The sequence below is a fragment of the Elephas maximus genome, chromosome 2 (assembly GCF_024166365.1).
Source record: "Elephas maximus indicus isolate mEleMax1 chromosome 2, mEleMax1 primary haplotype, whole genome shotgun sequence".
Classification (NCBI taxonomy): domain Eukaryota; kingdom Metazoa; phylum Chordata; class Mammalia; order Proboscidea; family Elephantidae; genus Elephas; species Elephas maximus.
In genome coordinates this window covers 171,117,732-171,136,744 of record NC_064820.1, presented here as the reverse complement: position 1 = coordinate 171,136,744, position 19,013 = coordinate 171,117,732, and the positions used below count along the sequence as shown (strand labels likewise).

The window sequence follows — 19,013 nt, the reverse complement described above, 5'->3', positions numbered from 1 at the left end:
GATCCACTTAGAGATTCTTTGATACTTTCCTTTTACTCAAATAATCTAACAAGATATTAGAACACTTGCTGCCTCAACTGAAGCACTGCTGTGATAGGTATCAGAAGCCAAAGTGATTATGAGAGTGTCACTTTCACTTCCCAAATCTCATTTAAGTTCATCTTTTGGCCAGTTCTAACCCACATAAAAGGAAGGGGATTCTGGGAAATTTAGTTCCAGGCCAACCAAGCTGGCAATCGACTGATCCCACACAGCCCTACATAGGATTCTTAATCTTCTACATTATATACCTTTTCTTCATGTCTACTTTTATTCATTTGTATTACCTGACTGGTCTCAAGGGCCTGTCCATGTCAATGATATTTTTTTCCAAGAACCATGTTTTAAATTTATGAATTTTTCTAATTGATAATATACTTATTATTTTCATAATTTATTTTTCCTGCTTTAGTTGAAAATTAACCATAGTAAAAGTGGCATCATGAACCCCTTGATATGGTGCACTGAGACACAATATCACTTCTGTGATATTCTTGCCTAAAATGGGTAACTTCATTCCAATCATGAGAGAACATCTGACAAATCCAAACTGAGGCAAATTCTACGAAATAACTGATTAGTAATCTTCAAAAATCAAGGTCATCAAAGACTGAAGAACTGTACAGATACAGTTTAGAAGAGTAAGGACAAATAACAACTGAATGCAATGTAGGATCCTGGAACAGAAAAAAGACCTTACTGGAAAAACCGGTGGCATTCTAATAAGGCCTGTATTTTAGTTGATCATATTGTCCCAATGTTAATTTTCCTGCTTTTGATCATAACACTATGCTTATGTAAGGTATTAACATTAAAAGAAGCAGGGTAAGGAATATATGGGAGCTGTCTTACTATTTTTGCAACTTTTTTCTAAGTCTAAAATTAGTTAGAAATAAATTTTTTTTTAAAGAAACACAAAATTAATCCAGCCTGTTGGGTTGATTGCTTAATTCATTTATTTTCATTTATTCTTAGTAACTAATGCATTTAAATGATTAATTTTCCTGAGTACGGCTTCGGTTCCCAAGCTTAAGTTCTGATATGTAGTGATTACATTTTTATCATTATAGATTCTAAATAGTCTGTGATTATAGTTTTGGGTTCTCAAGAGTTGGAACTGTTCTATAAACAAGTAGTTTATGTCTAAACTTTCAAAAAAGAACCATTTGTAGTTTAAGGCAGCATGATTTTAAAAAGTAGCCTACATAATTCCTATCTGGGAGAATCTATTGAGGCTTTCTTTGTGATTAGTTTAGAATCAATTTTAAAATGCTTGCTACCATTTGAAAAAGATGGATATTCTCTGTAGGGCATAAAGTTTGAAATATTGCACAGCTATTATTGTACATCAAACCACCTCAAATCTCAGCAGCTTAAAAAGTAAGCATTTACTGTTCATGAATCTATAGGTCAGTTTGTAGTGGCTCTTCTAGTCTCAGCTGAGCTCATTCATGCATCTGTAGTTAACTTTTGGTCAGGCAGACAGCTCTCCTGTTGCAGAATGGTCTCTCTCACATGTTTAGGGGTTGACTGGCTATAACCTGGGGGCCCAAAGCTCTCTTCCATGTGGTTCCTCATCTACCGGCATGTTAGCCTGAACTCGTCTACATGGCAGAAGAAGAGTTCCAAGAAAAAAAAGAGGAAGCAAATAAGGCCTCTAGGCTGAAAACTAGCACGCTGTCACATCTGCCACATTCTATTGGCTAAAGGAAGTCACAAAGCCGGACAGATTCAGGGGGTGGGGGCAGACTCCATCTCTTAATAAAAGGAGCTGCAATGTCACATTGAAACAGTATGGATACAGGGATGGGGAGAACTGTTGCCATTTGGATAGATATGCAGTTAGGCAGGTAGGTAGACAGATCTACATATAGATATTCCAATCACTGAAATAAGGACTTCTTACCCAAAGGTTCACCACGGACATTTGGAATCTATCGATGGTCTTCAAGAGGTTTATGAATTTTCTCAAATTGACTGCAGAATGTGATCCTCCATGCATGCATTAAACAACCCTCTTAGGCTCATTTAATCTTTTTTCCTTAAATGTGACTTCTTTTGATATTAATATTACCACCCCTTACTTTCCAAACTGGAATTTTTATGAGCCTTCTTGGCCATTAGTAAAAATAATTCATTTAAGCTCCTATTGGGCAATTTTTTAAAGCTTTATTTTAGTACATGAGTATGATTCATTTAGCAATATTTCCTGTCTTCCATTCAGAGTATTTGTGATACTATAACACAAATGGCCTAAATTAGACACTAACAGGATCTACACTATGATGTTTTAATTAAAAATCATGCATCCCATTTAAATCTTGTGAAGGATAAAGTGGACTTAATCATACTGTTAAAATCCCTTAAGTTGACATTCTGGTATCATAACTTTTCATTGATCTGTAAGATGTTTGTCCTTTTTACCCTTTTCCCCATTTTATCTCTGTCAGGAAATGAACTTTCAAAAACAACAATAACTATTTTTTTAGGGCGCCCTAATGTCTGCTCCCATAGCCCCTGATTTTGTACCAATCAGCATAGTAAACACTTGCAACTTCAGATTTACAGCCTGTCTTTCCCATCAGAATGTGAGCTCCACGAGGGCAGGGGCTGTGCTTGCTCTGTTCACTGCCTACATCCTCAGCACCAGGCAGAGAATGGTTGCCCAATAAATTAGGCTGAGTTGGAAAAAAAAAAAAAAAAAGCTAACCATTATTTTCAATATCTGTCATATGTTGTAAGTCAAGATAAAGGTTGCCTTTGGGTAGTGACTGGCAGGAGGCATGAATAGGACTCCAAGGGTGTTAGCCATGTTCTACGTCTTCATTTAGGGTGTGTTCACCAGGTGATCATTTATGGAACTGTACAATTGTGATCTGTGTACTTTCTAAATGAGCTACACCTCAACAAAAGTGTCTACCATAAATTTCTTAAAAAGAAGGAAATTATAAGCATTGCCATTAGAGATCCATAGAGATTTCCATTAAAGAATAATTAATACATATTAGTTTCTGAATATGTTAAGTTAAACTTCAAGTTAGGACCCAGATTTTCATTATGTTAGAAAGTGCATTCTTAGCCATGGACACTAACCAGATGTACTCTGCACCACAGTCGCAATAGAAAACATTCATTAATTGAGATCATGTATGTAAGCGCTTAGACCAGTACCCGGTACTGGTGAGTCCTACATGTTAACAATTATTGTTCTTTTTAACACAGCAGAAGCAGTTCCAAATAAAGGCTTAACCCTAGAACACGGCAAATTTTCTTCATTAGAATCCCGACCTGTTTTGTCCATAACTTTTTCAAAATAGCTTCAGTCACCTGACTGAAGCAGTGTCTACATTTATATAATTTATAGTCATGGAGCCCACACCAGCAACTGGCTTATTTTAGTCACACCCAAGGGCTAAGAATCATGGAGCATCCATGCTGAGAGAGACCATAGCGATCCTCTGGTCCAGTGATTCTCAAGCAAGTGCATCATTGGGACAGCGGTTAAAAGTGCAGATTCCCTGGTTTTCCACACCAGAGATTCTGATTAATTAGCCTGAGAACAGGGCCAGTGGCATCACTAAGGGGGTGCAGAGGGGTGCAGACCATACCCGGTGGTACTATAAGAAGGGGTGATAGCAAAATGACTATAAAATCTTTGTACAGTGCCTCAAAAGAAATTTATTATTTTTTTTATAAAAATATCCCTGTAGAGAGGTCAACATACATGGACTAAACCAAAAATAAATAAGTTTCCTTAATAAACTGAACACTTCAAAGGCCAGCATAGCAGGGGCAGGGGTTTGAGGACCATGGTTTCAAGGGACATCTAAGTCAATTGGCATAATAAAATCTATTAAGAAAACATTCTGCATCCCACTTTGGAGAGTTGCATCTGGGGTCTTAAATGCTAGCAAGCAGCCATCTAAGATGCATCAATTGGTCTCAACCCACCTGGAACAAGAAGAATGAAGAACACCAAAGACACAAAATAATTATGAGCCTAAGAGACAGAAAGGACCACATAAACCAGAGGCTACATCAGCCTGAGGCCAGAAGAGCTAGATGGTACTCAGCCACAACCAATGACTGCCCAGACAAGGAACACGACAAAGAAACCCTGAGGGAGCAGGAGAACAGTGGGATGCAGACTCCAAATTCTAGTAAAAAGGACAGTCTTAATGGTCAGACTGGGTCTGGAGGGAGCCCGGAGGCCATGGACCCCAGACCTTCTGTTAGCCCAGGGCAGGAACCATTCCCAAAGCCAACTCTTCAGACAGGGATTGGACTGGAATAGGGGATGGAAAATGATACTGGTAAAGAATGAGCTTCTTGGACCAAGTGGCCACATGAGACTATGTGGGCAGCTCCTGTCTGGAGAGGAGATGAGAGGGCAGAGGGGGCCAGAAGCTAACCGAATGGACACGAGGAGAGAGAGTGGAGGGAAGTACTGTGCTATCTCATCAGAGAGACAGCAATTAGGAGTGTATAGCAAGGTGTATGTAAATTTTTATATGACAGGCTGACCTGATTTGCAAACTTTCACTTAAAGCACAATAAAAATTAATTAAAAAATATATATATATATATATCCCTGTAGTTAGTTATAACAACAAAAACATTTTCTGCAAATTCAAAACACATTAAGGTACTAAATGTGCAAACTAAACCCACAAAATTCTTAGAACAAGCAGGGGCAACGCTGTCAAGAGAGTGGATTACCTAATATAATAAAAGCACAAAGTGCAAAAGACAAAATAAATAAATGGAACCTCATAAAAACTTTCATTCATCAAAAGATTTTACCAAAAAAGTGAAAAGATAAGCTAGTAGCTGAGACAATATCTTCGGAAAACACATATCCAACAAGAATCTAATAACCAAAATATATATAAAACTTCGACAACAAAAAGACAAATAACCCAATCATAAAATGGGCAAAGGACTTGAATAGACATTTCACCAAAGAGGACATTCAAATGGCCACCAAACACACGAAGAGATGTTCACTGTCAGCAGCCATCAGAGAGATGCAAGTCAAAACTACAATGAGATACCACTTCACTTCCACTGGGATGGTTAAGATAAAAAAAAAAAAAAACAGAAAATAACAAATGTTGGCAAGGATTTGGGGAACCTGGAACCCTTATCAATTGCTGGTGGGAACACAAAATGGTACAGCTGTTGTGGAAAAGAGTGTGGTGGTTCTTCAAAAAACTAAAACTAGAACTACCTTATGACGCAGCAATATACCACTCCTAGGAAACTCCATGGGACAGTTCTACTCTGTCCTATAGGGTCGCTATGAGTCGGAATCGACTCGACGGCACTGGATTTACTGGAGGTGTATACTCAAAAGACTTGAAACCAGAGACTCAGAGATTTGTACGCCAATGTTCATTGCAGCACTATTCACAATAGCCAAAAGGTGAGAACAACCTGAATGCCTATCAACAGATGAATGGATAAACAAAATGCGGTACATACATTCAACAGAATACTACTCAGCCAGTAGGAGATATGAAGTCTTGATACATGCTACAGTATGGATGGAGTTTGAAGATATTATGCTGAGCAAAATAAGCCAATCACAAAAGGACAAATATAGTATGATATCGCTTCTACAAAAATAAAAGAAAAAGTATAAAATAGAGACTGTCAAACTGTTTAAAAAAAATGCTGCCTAGCAGACAACACACCTTCAGTTGGCAAGTGCAGCCATGTAATCAAGGAGCTGGGCCTTCTCCTCTGTCTTCTTGCCACGTTCTGGATAGCTGACCCTCCCTAAAAGCATATCATTACATAATAAAAAGAACAATTAAAAAAAAAAAAAACTTTTTTTTTTGTAAGCCCAGCTTACATTTATCAATATACTTACAAGGCTAAAACTCTTGCTACTTTACTTTTTGAAACTTCTAATGCTCTCTCCCCCACGTGTCTGTCAGTTTGTCATACTGTGGGGGCTTGCGTGTTCCTGTGATCCTGGAAGCTATGCCACCAATACTCAAAAACCAGCAGGGTCACCCATGGCAGACAGGTTTCAGCTGAGTTTCCAGACTAAGACGGACTAGGAAAAAGGACTTGGTGGTCTACTGAAAACAGTTACCCAGTGAAAACCTTATGAATAGCAGTAAAACATTGTCTGATACAGCGCTGGAAGACGAGTCCCTCGGGTTAGAACCCACTCAAAATACCACCGGGGAATAGCTGCTTCCTCAAAGTAGAGTTGACCTTAAAGACACGGATGGAGTCGTTTTCGGGACCTTCATTTGCTGATGTGGCATGACTCAAAATAAGAAGAAACAGTTGCAAACATCCATTTATAATCAGAACATGGAATGTATGAAGTATGAATCTAGGAAAATTGGAAATTGTCAAAAATGAAATGGAACACATAAACATTGATATCTTAGGCATTAGTGACCTAAAATGAACTGACATTGGCCATTATGAATTGGACAATCACATGATCTACTATGCTGGGAATGACAACTTGAAGAGGAATGGCATTGCATTCATTGTCAAAAAGAACATTTCAAGATCTATCCTGAAATACAACACTATCAGTGATAGGATAATATCCATATGCCTACAAGGAAGACCAGTCAATACTATTATTCAAATTTACACACCAACCACTAAGGCCAATGATGAAGAAATTGAAGATTTCTACCAATTTCTGCAGTCTGAAATTGATCAAACACACAATCAGGATGCACTAATAATTACTGGTGATTGGAATGCGAAAGTTGGAAACAAAGAAGAAGGATCGGTAGTTGGAAAATATGGCCTTGGGGATAGAAACAATGCCAGAGATCGCATTTTGCAAGATGGACTTCTTCATGGTAAATACCTTTTTACAACAACATAAACTGCAGCTATACACACAGACCTCACCAGAGAGAATACACAGGAATCAAATCTACTACATTGTGGAAAGAGACAATGGAACATATCATCAGTAAGAACAAGGCCAGGGACCGACTACAGAACAGAACATCAATTGCTCACATGCAAGTTCAAGTTGAAGCTGAAGAAAATTAGGACCACTTTCACAAGAGCCAAAGTATGATATTGAGTACATCCTACCTGAATTTAGAAACCATCTTAAGAATAGATTTGATGCTTTGAACACTGAAGACCGAAGACCACACGAATTGTGGAAGGACATCATTCATGAAGAAACAAGAGGTCATTAAAAACACGGGGAAGAAAGAAAAGACCAAAATAGATGTCAGAAGAGACTCTGAAACTTGTTCTTGAACATCAAGCAGCTAAAGCAAATGGAAGAAATAACGAAGTAAAAGAGCTGAACAGAAGATTCCAAAGGATGGCTCAAGACAACAAAGTGAAGTATGATAATGAAACGTGCAAAGACCTGGAGTTAGAACACCAAAAGGGAAGAACATGCTCGGCATTTCTCAAGCTGAAAGAAATGAAGAAAAAATTCAAGCCTTGAGTTGCAATATTGAAGGATTCTACGGGAAAAATATTAAACAAAGCAGGAAGTATCAAAAGAAAATGGAAGGCATACACAGTCACTATACCAAAAACAACTGGTGGACATTCAACCATTTCAGGAGGTAGCATATGATCAGGAACTGACAGTCCCGAAGGAAGAGGTCCAAGACACTGGCAAAAACAAGTCCCCAGGAACTGACTGAATACCAGATGAGATGTTTCAACAAATGGATGCAGCACTGGAAGTGCTTACTCATCTATGCCAAGAAATTTGGATGATAGCTGCCTGGTCAACCAACTGGAAAAGATCTGTGATCCCACCGAATGTGAAAATTATCGAACAATACACACAAGTAAAATTTTGCTGAAGATCATTCAAAAGCAGCTGCAGCAGAACATTAACAGGGAACTGCCAGAAATCCAAGCTGGATTCAGAAGAGGATGTATAACCAGGGATATCATTGCTGATGTCAGATGGATTGTGGCTGAAAGCAGAAAATACCAGAAAGATGTTTACCTGTGTTTTATTGACTATGCAGACGCATTCGACTGTATGGATCATAACAAATTATGGACAACATTGCAGAAGAATGAGAATTCCAGAACACTTAATTGTGCTCATGAGGAACCTGTACATAGATCAATATGCAGTCATTAGAAAAGAACAAGGGAATACTGTGAGGTTCAGTCAGGAAAGGTGTGTGTCAGGGTTATATCCTTTCACCATACTTATTCAATCTGCATGCTGAGCAAATAATCTGAGAAGCTGGACTATATGAAGAACGGGTCATCAGGATTGGAGGAAGGCTCATTAACAACCTGCAATATGCAGATGACACAACCTTGATGCTGAAAGTGAAGAGGACTTGAAGCACTTACTGATGAAGATCGAAGACCACAATCTTCAATATGGATTACACCTCAACATAAAGAAAACAAAAACAATCACAACTGGACCAATGAGCAACATCGTGATAAATGGAGGCAATATTGAAATTGTCAAGAATTTCATTTTACTTGGATCCACAATCAACACCCATGGAAGCAGTAGTCAAGAAATCAAATGACGCGTTACATTGAGCAAATCTGCTGCAAAAAAAACTTCTTTAAAGTGTTATAAAGCAGAGATATCACCTTGAAGACTAAGGTGCACCTGACACAAGGCATGGTGTTTTTAACAGCCTCATATGCATGCAAAAGCTGGACAATAAATAAGGAAGACCGAAGAATTGATGCCTTTGAATTACGGTGCTGGTGAAGAATATTGAATATACCACAGACTGCCAAAAGAACAAACAAATCTGCCTTAGAAGTGCAACCAGAAAGCTCCTTAGAAGCAAGGATGTCAAGACTACATCTCACATACTTTGGACGTGTTATCAGGAGGGACGAGTCCCTGGAGAAGAACATCATGCTCAGTAAAGCAGAGGGTCAGCGAAAAAGAGGAAGACCCTCACTGAGATGGGTTGACACAGTGGCCGCAACAATGGGCTCAAGCATAACCACGGTTTTAAGGATGGCACAGGACTGGCAGTGTTTTGGTCTGTTGTGCATGGGGTCACTATGAGTCGGAACCGACTCCACAGCACCTAACAACAACAGAGCGCTCTAGTCAGAGTTGTCGTCATTACTCAACTACAATGATGCTTTAAATCACATGGTGTCGTCTATACACACTGCAAGCCCATGCTGCTGTTCTCGTTACAGCCGGTGTTTTTACAGTTGCTGATTTTGTCAAAGTTTGTAGTGTTTTAGCTACGATACTGTGGTAATCAGTATTTGTAAGCCTGTATCAATAACTCTTTTGAGTAGGAAGTAGTAATTAAAGGACACAAAGAAAAATCAAAACAGGCTTCCAGTCGGTTACTCATAATGTTGTAACTAATAATGCTGTAATTCAATGTAGAAAGATTTTACAAATCAATTTTGTTAGTGCTCATATAATCTCAGAAATATTATATTTAAGTAATTTACAACTCTACCACATATTACTCTATATTTAGAATTGATAATAAACATTACTAAGGATTCTGTATGATCTGGTACAGGAGAAGATCCGTGGGGGGGGTCGTGACACCATGAATTACCGCACTGGGTGACACCAACTCTAGTGACACCACTGAACTGGGCCCGGGAATCTGCATTTTTAATAACTTTTTTAGGTAATTCTGAAGAAGGTGGTCTACAGAGAGCATTAAGCCTCTTACTTCACAGATGAATGAAATGGAGGCCAAGGGGGAAAGGAGACCTGAGTCCCCAGAGTCTTCTTTCTGGTTAACGAGCACACAGGGAGTAGAAGAGAGGCTACGTTTTACCACTCCAGTGTTATTTTCATTACTCTATGCTACAACAGCTTAGGACCCAAAATGAAACTGTCCTAAACCTTGGCCCATGCCACTGAGCCCTACTGCCTTTTTACCTACTTGTTAGGTTAACTAGAGAGGCATGGAACCCATCTGTACAGTCATTAGTTATGCAGAACCAAGTGCTTCAGAAACCCAGTTTAAATCATAGCTCCAATATTTACACACAGTGAGAACCTGAGTTACTTGAATCTGTGTGCTTTGATTTCTTCCTTGTAAAGTGGCAAAACAATACCCACTTTGCAGGATGTTGTGAAGAGCTATGTAAAATACTAACAGAGAGCTTGGCAAATAACGAGATCCCGGTAAATAGTCGCTACTTTTAATGCCATCTTAAAACATGACACTAAAGCCACGTTCTTCATTGTACTAGAGGAGTGTTCTCAAAGTATGGCCACCTATAACAGAATCACCTAGAAGTTCCTGCTTAAAATGCAGATTTCTGGAATTCTTCCCATAGCCCTTGCCAAGATCTAGTGAATCAGAATCTCTGCAGTGGGTCTCAGAAGTACATATTCTTAACAGCCAAGCACCCCAGGTTTCTCTTATGAATACAAAAATTTAGAACCATTGTGCTAGGGACTGTGGAGAAGGAATGCTTCTTGCCAATGGAAACGTGTATCAGTGACAGCCAGGTAGTATTGAACATCCTAATATGATGCTGACAATTTTCTGCTAACAAGAGGTAGATGAGCGCCACCTACTGCCTTATTTTATAATGCAATGCTGAGACTGGTTTAAGTCTTCTCTCGATAACTGGTAATTGATTTCACCCTGAAAAATGAATCAATTCTAAATAAGATATCTGAGCAAGAGAAAGCATGTAGGAAGGAGAAATGAAAACAATCGCTACTTAACTAGAAGAAAACTTTCAAAGTGAAAGGGTTTGTGGAGTTTGAGATTAATATATGTAATAAAATGGAATAAACTCCTATAATTTCAAGTTACTGCTAAAGCAGTAAAAGATAACACAATTCCTCACTCACTGACCTGTGCCCACAGGGAAGGAAGAACAGAACCACAGAATGCCCTCCTACACTGCAATGAAACCATGTGCTGCTACGCTCACCTCCACACTCTACCCCTGCCCCCAGAAAGAATCAAGTGAAATAAGGACAAGCTTGAAAAGAGCTGGACTACTAACCAAAAGGTTGGCAGTTCAAACCCACCCAGAGGTGCTCAGAAGAAAGTCCTGGCGATCTGCTTTCAATAGTTCACAGCGATGGAAACCCCAAGGAGGGCAGTTCTGCTCTGAAAGACATGGGGTCACAATGAGTTGAAACTGGTTCATCAGCCACTTGGAGTGGTGGTTCCAATAAATAAATGACACATCACAAAAAAGGATTTGCCTTTAATCTTTTTGCTTTTAGGAAATGAACAGCAAAAATAAATACACTTTGGAATCAGAATTCCTTCATCACAGCGCGTGAATGATGGTCCGGTTGCGAAGCTCCTGAATATATTCTTTGGCGAGAGCAACTGCTGTCTTTGGTGCCTCAGGTGGAGGTGGGGGTCCTTCCACCAGCTTCACAAAATAATGGCAATAAACCTTCTCCATGATCCCACAACGACCTCTGCCATGGTAGCGGATGCGTTTCAGACACTGGCCTCTCCCTGAGGTGGATTCAGCTAGACAGGGAAGGAAGAGAGAATTATAGGACATTACTGCTATTCGCAAGACTACAACTTCATCAGCTGAGCGATTTCTGCCATTTTCTCAACCGGATTCTATAATTATATGAGCTCGTTGGTTGGTTAGATCAGACGTGTCTCAAAAATAAGTATCTCCTGAGCACTTATTAAGGGCCAGGCACTATTCTAGATGTTGGAGAGGTGAGAGTGAACAAGGCTGCAAGGCCCCTGCGTCTATGAGGTTTACATTCTAGAGGAGAGAGGTAGCAAATACAAATGACAATTTCAGGTGGTGATTAGTGCTATGAATAAAATGAGTGAAGTGACAGAGACTGAGGGGTGATATTTTCAGCTTAGAGGGTGTCAAGAGGCATCACTGAGAAAGAGACATCTGATGTAAGACCAGAATGAATTATCCATTCAAATATCTGCGGGCGGGGTATTCCAGGCAGAGGGAACAGCAAGTGCAAAGGCCCGATGGTGGGAATGCACTTGGCTTGTTTCAGGAAGCAAGAAGAGTGGTACAAACAAGGGAAAGGGATCAGAGGAGAAGGCAGAGGGCAAGATTACATGGGGCCCTGTCAGCCAAAGTAAGGAATTTTGATTTTATTCTGTCATGAGAAGCCACTGGAACCAAACAGTATCCAAATGCTTGTCCTTGGTATGTCAAAATAACCTAGGGGACACATTTAAAATGCAGATGATGAGGTCGCACCTCTGGAGGGTCTAATTTAGTAGATTTGGGGTGGGGTCTTAGAAGTTGCATTCTAGGAAGCAATGCCACCCCCTCCCACTCACTAACTCTGATTCACAGCCAGTTTTAGAAAGCCCTGCAACACAATGGCCCCCCATCTCCACTCTCCCATTCTGTACATCAAAGTCTGACCTTGTAAAATTTAAAGAAACGTTTTATATAATACATAAGAAATCTGTGCACCTGCTCACCTGTTCTGATAATAAATCAAAGTAGTAGCCACCTTCTACTACTTCCTCAACTTAATCAGTTACTTTTTTAGTCAATTTAATGGGTCTTTTAAAAAGACAACGTTTACTGAATACATATCACATCCATCCATTTCAACATCCACCATTCTCATACTCGTATTGTGACATAACTTTATAAATAACAAAGACTGGATCAAAGTACGCTCCTGACAGCCCCCTAACTACAATCTCCTCATGAAGTGGGTTTCAGCAGATGCATCCTAACTTTGCCACAGAGGAAGCTAGAATGGAAGTGATCAAGAAAACTGCTTAGGGTCTCAGTGAGATAAGAAAAGAGTTACTGCCATATCAACTTCATCTACTGGGCACTAAAGAAATACATTTAAGAATTCCCAAAGAGAAAGTGGCATTACACAAATCACTTTATAATGAGGTATCACCAGGTTCCCAGGATCAACGAGTCAGGAGGAAAGCTACAAATATGACCAGTGATCTTGGGAAGAGTGGAAGACTTCTAAAAAGCATTTTACAAACACAATGCTGCTACTCTCCCCAACTTGAGCACTAATTTCCAAATACTCTGAGGATAAGAACACTACTCTAATGAAAGAAGTATCAAAATCAGCACACTGTGCAATACTATATAACCTAACAAAACATAATGGTCAATCCTATCAGGGTCTAGGTTAACTACCACTTTCCTTCCATCTCCCAAAGCACAAATTACAGAGATCTACATAAAAGGAGAAGCTCAATACCTATTAACTACCAATCATGATCCCATCATCTGCCTATCTTATGGCACACAGTACCATTATTTCTTTGTGTCAAGACAAATACATTAATTCTTCAGAAACACCAGGATTCTTTAATATACTACAATGAGAATAGACAACACAGCCACCCTGAGCTCTGAATGAAATGAGGACTCATAGTATAGCATCCAAACTGGTTTCTGATCTCTTCTCCTCTAATTCTGCTTGCTAGGGTTTCAAACTGCTTTTGCTAGTGGAACCACTGAAATTAAAATGATATACATGGAAGCTTAATATATAAAACACTGTCATATGGATCTGTTCCCCTAAAAGCAGGGGTGAGATCCAAAGCTGGGCATTCATTCACTCAACAAATATTTCTGAGCTCCCACTGGATGCCAGGCTCTAACCTGATCTCCAAGAAGACAGCGGTGACCAAGATCAAGGAGCCTTTCTGTTTGCCCTGTCACCTTTAGAGGCCTTACCCCAGAGGCCCTACAAAGCTACTGCATATAGTTAATAGACTAAAGCACTGCATTAAAAACATAAATCTCTTGCCCAAAAATTTCCTGTGGCTTATTAACATAGTTGGAACCAAATGCCACAAGCCTACCGTGTTCAGCCCTCTGGAATCTAGGCCTAATCTACCATTCTAATTTTATCTACTCTAGGTCAACCCCCTACTTCCGTCGCATGATTCTACTCATTGTACCACAGTCACTGCTCATTCCAACCCATGTGCCTTTGCTTATGTGGTTATCCTACTTTGTAAATCTCTCTTCCTGGACATGCACCCAGATCCCCAAAAGCCTATCCTTAACAATCAAAATTTTCTAGAAAATCTCCACGACTGTTCTAGTCCATAATGACCTCTTCTCTACTCCACCAATGCCATTTATCTGTTCTGCTCTTTTTTGGTCCCAAATCATATGCTATCTTGTATAAGTGTTCATGTATCATCTATATAAGTCACCTCCTCAACCAAATTGATACTCCTTTTGTATTGTCTCAAAAGTTCATGCTCCACGAGGACACAGAAATGATTTTGAAATACATCCTCTCTAATTAATACCATTTTTTCAATACAGAGGTCTCTGGTAAATTTGCTCAAATTTTGAAATAAGTTTCAATGTTTTCCAAGTAATATAATATTAGTGGTATACACAGTTTTGTTCCAACTCAGAACAATTTATGTATTCTTTCAAAGTACTACTACTGTAAAAGAACAAAATGACATGTGCTAGATGTTTTAAATTCCAATAAAAGATACACCATTGCCTAATTGAATGTGAGTAGTATGAACACTGTAGGTACTCAGATACTTAGTGAATCAAAGAAAGAAAACTCAGATACTTAGTGAATCAAAGAAAGAAAACATTAAGACATCTCAAAAATGTGAACCACCTGACGCTCTTCTAAAGATTATGCCCAACAGGTACCATGTATTTAAAAATATCAATATTTCTTACTGGTACTTGGGTACATGCTAATTTTGAAATTTTAACATTAGAAGCCACCCCGCCTTCATCACTCTTAGCTCAGAAGAGTGATTTACAAAGTCAGTTGATCACTTTCCCTAAACTGAATCGCTTTAGATGCCATGAATCACTAAGCAGTGACGTTTTATTATTCCTTGTCCACTTGTTAAGGCCTGTTCATACTGTCATCAGTCATCATGATAAGTTTGAAAAGGAAATGAACTTTCTAAATCTGTGGTCATGCAACACCAGGTATTAGCTTTAGACTCATGACAGGCATTTGAAGAACTACCATATAATAAGAACATATGCTACCAAAAAGCACTTCCCTTAAAACGCCTTCACTTACCGCAGCGGACGGGAAGAGCTATTGCTGAACCAAAATATGAGCCAACGCTCTTCCAAAACTCTAATAGAAGTCGATGGAATGAAGTGTCTAGGCCTTCTCCCAAAAAAACAATTGAGAGAAACCAGTTTCTACATTCCCTGGATAAGAATCATTAAAAAAAAAAAATTTTTTTTTTTTTTAGGGTACTTATAAAACAAATAGCTTCCCGGACCTCTCCCCTGGGGTTTCAGATCCATAGGTCTGTGGTGGGCCTGGGAATATGTATTTTTAATAAATACCTCAGATGATTTTTATTAGGGAAGTCTGGCAAATACACGGATAAAATGTGCTACATGTCATGATATTTCATTTTCCTCAGGGTACCTGTCTCTTTTCTGTTCATTATGGAATTGCTGCTGTTGTTAGCTGCCATGTAGTCGATTCCCACTCATGGCGACCCCAAGTGGAATTAAGCAGCAAAATACTTAATGAATGAGAAGTTTTTTTTTTTTAAATCATAAGCCAAATCCAAACTTATCAGCCCTACTTTAGCACAGTAATTTTTACACAGGATTAGACGAAAAGGAAATGTAGGTGGAGCACAGATACTTTGGCAGAAACGTGCATAAGGAGAACCCTGGATTGAAGGTCCAATCGTATAGGACTGGCTAGGTTTATTTTTGCTTTAATGGCAACAACGGACTTTGTTTCTTCCTTTAAGGCAGGATTAAGCCAGAGGTATCTTTATTTACTACAGTTAAAAAGGATTTAAAGACAGTTACTGAAAAGGATTTAAAGAAAAACCATGTTTCAATCTGAATTCCATTACAAAGTGGTGTCTATCAGCTAAGAAGCCTATATTCCTATGCAATTAGATAAAATTAATTAAATTTGATTCAGATTTAGAGTCATAGAGCAAGAAAGGTCACCAAGAGGTTTTATGCGAACGGTTTTGCTCCTCATCCATCTCATCTCTTCTGATGATTCTGGGCCCTCTCCAGCATTATTTATTCATGCTGCTCCCAGGAGAAAATGCTTATGATTAACTACTGTGGCCCTGCATCTTTTAAGTTACCATTTTTATTTCCCTCTGCATCTATGCATATATCAGAATATAATTAGTTATACAAGATTCAGTTTTAAAATATTTCAATTGAAAATCATAACTAAGGTGAATCGCAGAAGTAGGTGTGGTTGCCAGCATCAATTCTAGGTGAGCTGAGGTAAGATTTTAACTTAACCAGAAAAAATACTCCCATTAGGGCAGAGGTTATAAGACAAAGTGGAATTCAGATGATTTTTTTTTTTTTGCTCTGTTGAGAAATTGTAAAACACAAAGAATTTCCACTATAATGATTCAGCCTTTTCCCCCGCATTTGGCGAATAGCAATTTCCCCTATCTTGACCTTAAATGTTTTTAGATAAAACAGTCTTTCTTACACATGGGTTTGGCAGACTGAGAAAATTTTGTTTCGACATCAACATCTTTGTTTGATTACAAAACTGCTGAGGTTAGGAGTAATTGCTGTTGAAGTGAGGAGAAAACAATAATTCCAGCTACTGCTCCACTTCACTGTGGTCTTGGGAGGGGGCAAAGAGCTCTGTAATAAACGCTGACCTGCTTCTAGGAAAAGAGCTACGTGAAGGTATGCTGCAAAAAACAACCTTACATTTGTATAGTGCTTCGTGCTTCCCAAAGCATTTTCACTTACATTGATTTTATTTGATGTGGAACAAGTATATAATGCCAGAGATAATGCTTCAGGACGTAATAATAAAGGGGAACAAACACATCTGGGTCACCTGAGCCTTCCAAGGCCCCTTGGCTTTTACAAGTCAGCAGATTTTCCATTCAGATAATTGGAAGGTTAAATTATAGGACACCTTATGGATTAGGTACCTGGCTTGGCACATTATAAATATTCCTTTTAAGCCCACCTCTGATCTTTTATTTACCTCCTTCCAGTTGACAAAAAAAATTCATTAAAAAAATCAGCTAAGAAAGTTACGCTTTTTCTTAGTTTTATTATGATTAAAGGACGGACCACTCGATGTACCAGTCTTGCTATCCATTATTTAATAATTACTGGTGATAGGTTTCATGATTTCAGTTCTATGACAGAACAGGTAAGAAGAAAGCAATACGGTTATTACCATTTATAACAGATGCTGATGGCTGAAGAATAAGCCATGACCAGCAATTTTCACTGGCAAATCCAGTCCTGAGTAATGAAGTATCAGAGACTGTTGCTAGATAAAGAACTGGGCATCATTAATGGAAGATGTTTTCCAGTGCTAAACATATTAAAAATCTTACCTATATATAAATTGGATCTGAATTCCACATTATGGTCTCTCACTGCCATATCTTGTGCTTCTAAGAGAACCTTAAACAAGGAAAAGAAAGGCGTTCATATGGCTGACCTTGAACTAAAATGGAATTAAATTTCTCATTTCTTGTTCTTATCTCTGTAATATGACTACTAATCACATGCTTCCATTTTAGTCAATTTTAAAAAGGGAATACCAGATGGTAACAGTACTAAGGAGAAGGGATATAGTGAGCTTGCCTTCCTCAGACAAGAGTTACAAGTGCAGGGAACATCATCCATTCCACATAAATGGAACATGTAACCTATAAGGGAGGAGACAGCAGCAACTGTAAACAGTACCCTTGCTAACTAACATTACGGCTTTGAGTTGGAGACTTGTCAAAAAGTTGAAGGAGCTCAAGGGCTAAATCTTAGTTGAGAATTCTTAAACTTTGTATCCAAAGTAACCATTAGAGCAACAGACAAGTAGACAAAATCATATATGAGAATTTCTTCTAAGGAGTTATTATTAAATTTTAACTATAGATGTTTTAAATTAAGTTAACTTCTCCCAGAATACACTTTTTAAAGGAGGACAATTGCTGTCATAACAGAAGATCTTTCATTCTTTAAAGATAAAAAAAAAACCTTTTTATCTTTAAAGTACAAGACTAGGTTCACAATAGATACTTAGTAAATGCATTTTGAATCTAATCGAATACAGTAAAAGTAAGGCATTACAATGCCATCAATCTCAACTATTCAACTACTAAATGGAAAGTTAAGAACTGACTTTAGGTGAGAATTAACTGAAGATAAAGAAAATAATGCTGATCTCCCAGAAGGTAAGGGGCAATAGTCAACACAGCTTTTCGAAACAAGAATACCTGCATGCCCAGAATGGTCAGACACCCACCTTGGCACATTTCTGCCTAGGGAATTAGCTGCACTTAGAGCTGGAAGGGTCTTTAGAGATCATCGAATCCAATGTCACCTTTGTTTACCGATGAGAAAAGTAGAACCAGACAGGTAAGAGTCTTGTCCACAGTCATGACAGGAATATCAGAGAAAGAACTAGACTCCAGCTCTCCTGCATCTCGGCCCAGTGCTCTTTCCATAAAACTAGTTATAAAATCACAAACTCCCATTTGTGAAACTGACTTAAAAAAAAAAAAAGGGGAGGCATGGCCAAAATGACAGAACACTCAGATGCTTCCTGTGATCCCTCTTACAACAAGGACCTGAAACAACAAATGAACTGGTTATATATGACAATCTAGGAGCCCTGAGCATCAAAGACAAAGTTGAGGAGTAGTACTGAGCAACAGGGGAGGGAGAGACAATTCAGAAACAGCGAGGATTTGCCCGACCTGACCTAGCCGGTGCCCTGAAAGCTGGATCAGCCAGCACTCATAGGCTAATGCAAGCAGTAGTGCTCTGGACATTTTTTCCACACTGGGAGAAACTGAGCAGCAGAGATGCCACTCAAGCCTCCGAAACCAAGGAGAAATGGCGGTGATTCTGCGAAAGTTAAGTGCAAGTGTCTAATGTACTGGGCAGGATCAAAAAAACCCTTCCCCATCCCGGGAGGTACCTCACTCCCATTTACCCACCCACTCCTGGCTCTGTTCCAGTCCCGGTCCGGCTTTAGTGATTGCTGTGCCCCCTGGGCTGGAAATGAGTCCCTTTGCAGGTCCCAAGCT

At 39.0% G+C, this 19,013-nt stretch overlaps 1 protein-coding gene across 1 annotated transcript in view; it reads right to left on the bottom strand.

Annotated features, from left to right (window-relative positions):
- Positions 1-11,004: 11,004 nt before the first annotated feature.
- Positions 11,005-19,013, bottom strand: part of MRPL22 (mitochondrial ribosomal protein L22) — a 40,063-nt gene continuing 32,054 nt past the window's right edge. Inside the window, exons 6-8 of the mRNA XM_049874185.1 lie at positions 17,316-17,385; positions 11,210-11,489; positions 11,005-11,111 (exon numbers count right to left, since the gene is read on the bottom strand). Of these exons, the coding sequence (XP_049730142.1) occupies positions 11,278-11,489; positions 17,316-17,385 (282 nt within the window). The 3' untranslated portion in view covers positions 11,005-11,111; positions 11,210-11,277. The remainder of the gene's footprint in view (positions 11,112-11,209; positions 11,490-17,315; positions 17,386-19,013) is intronic.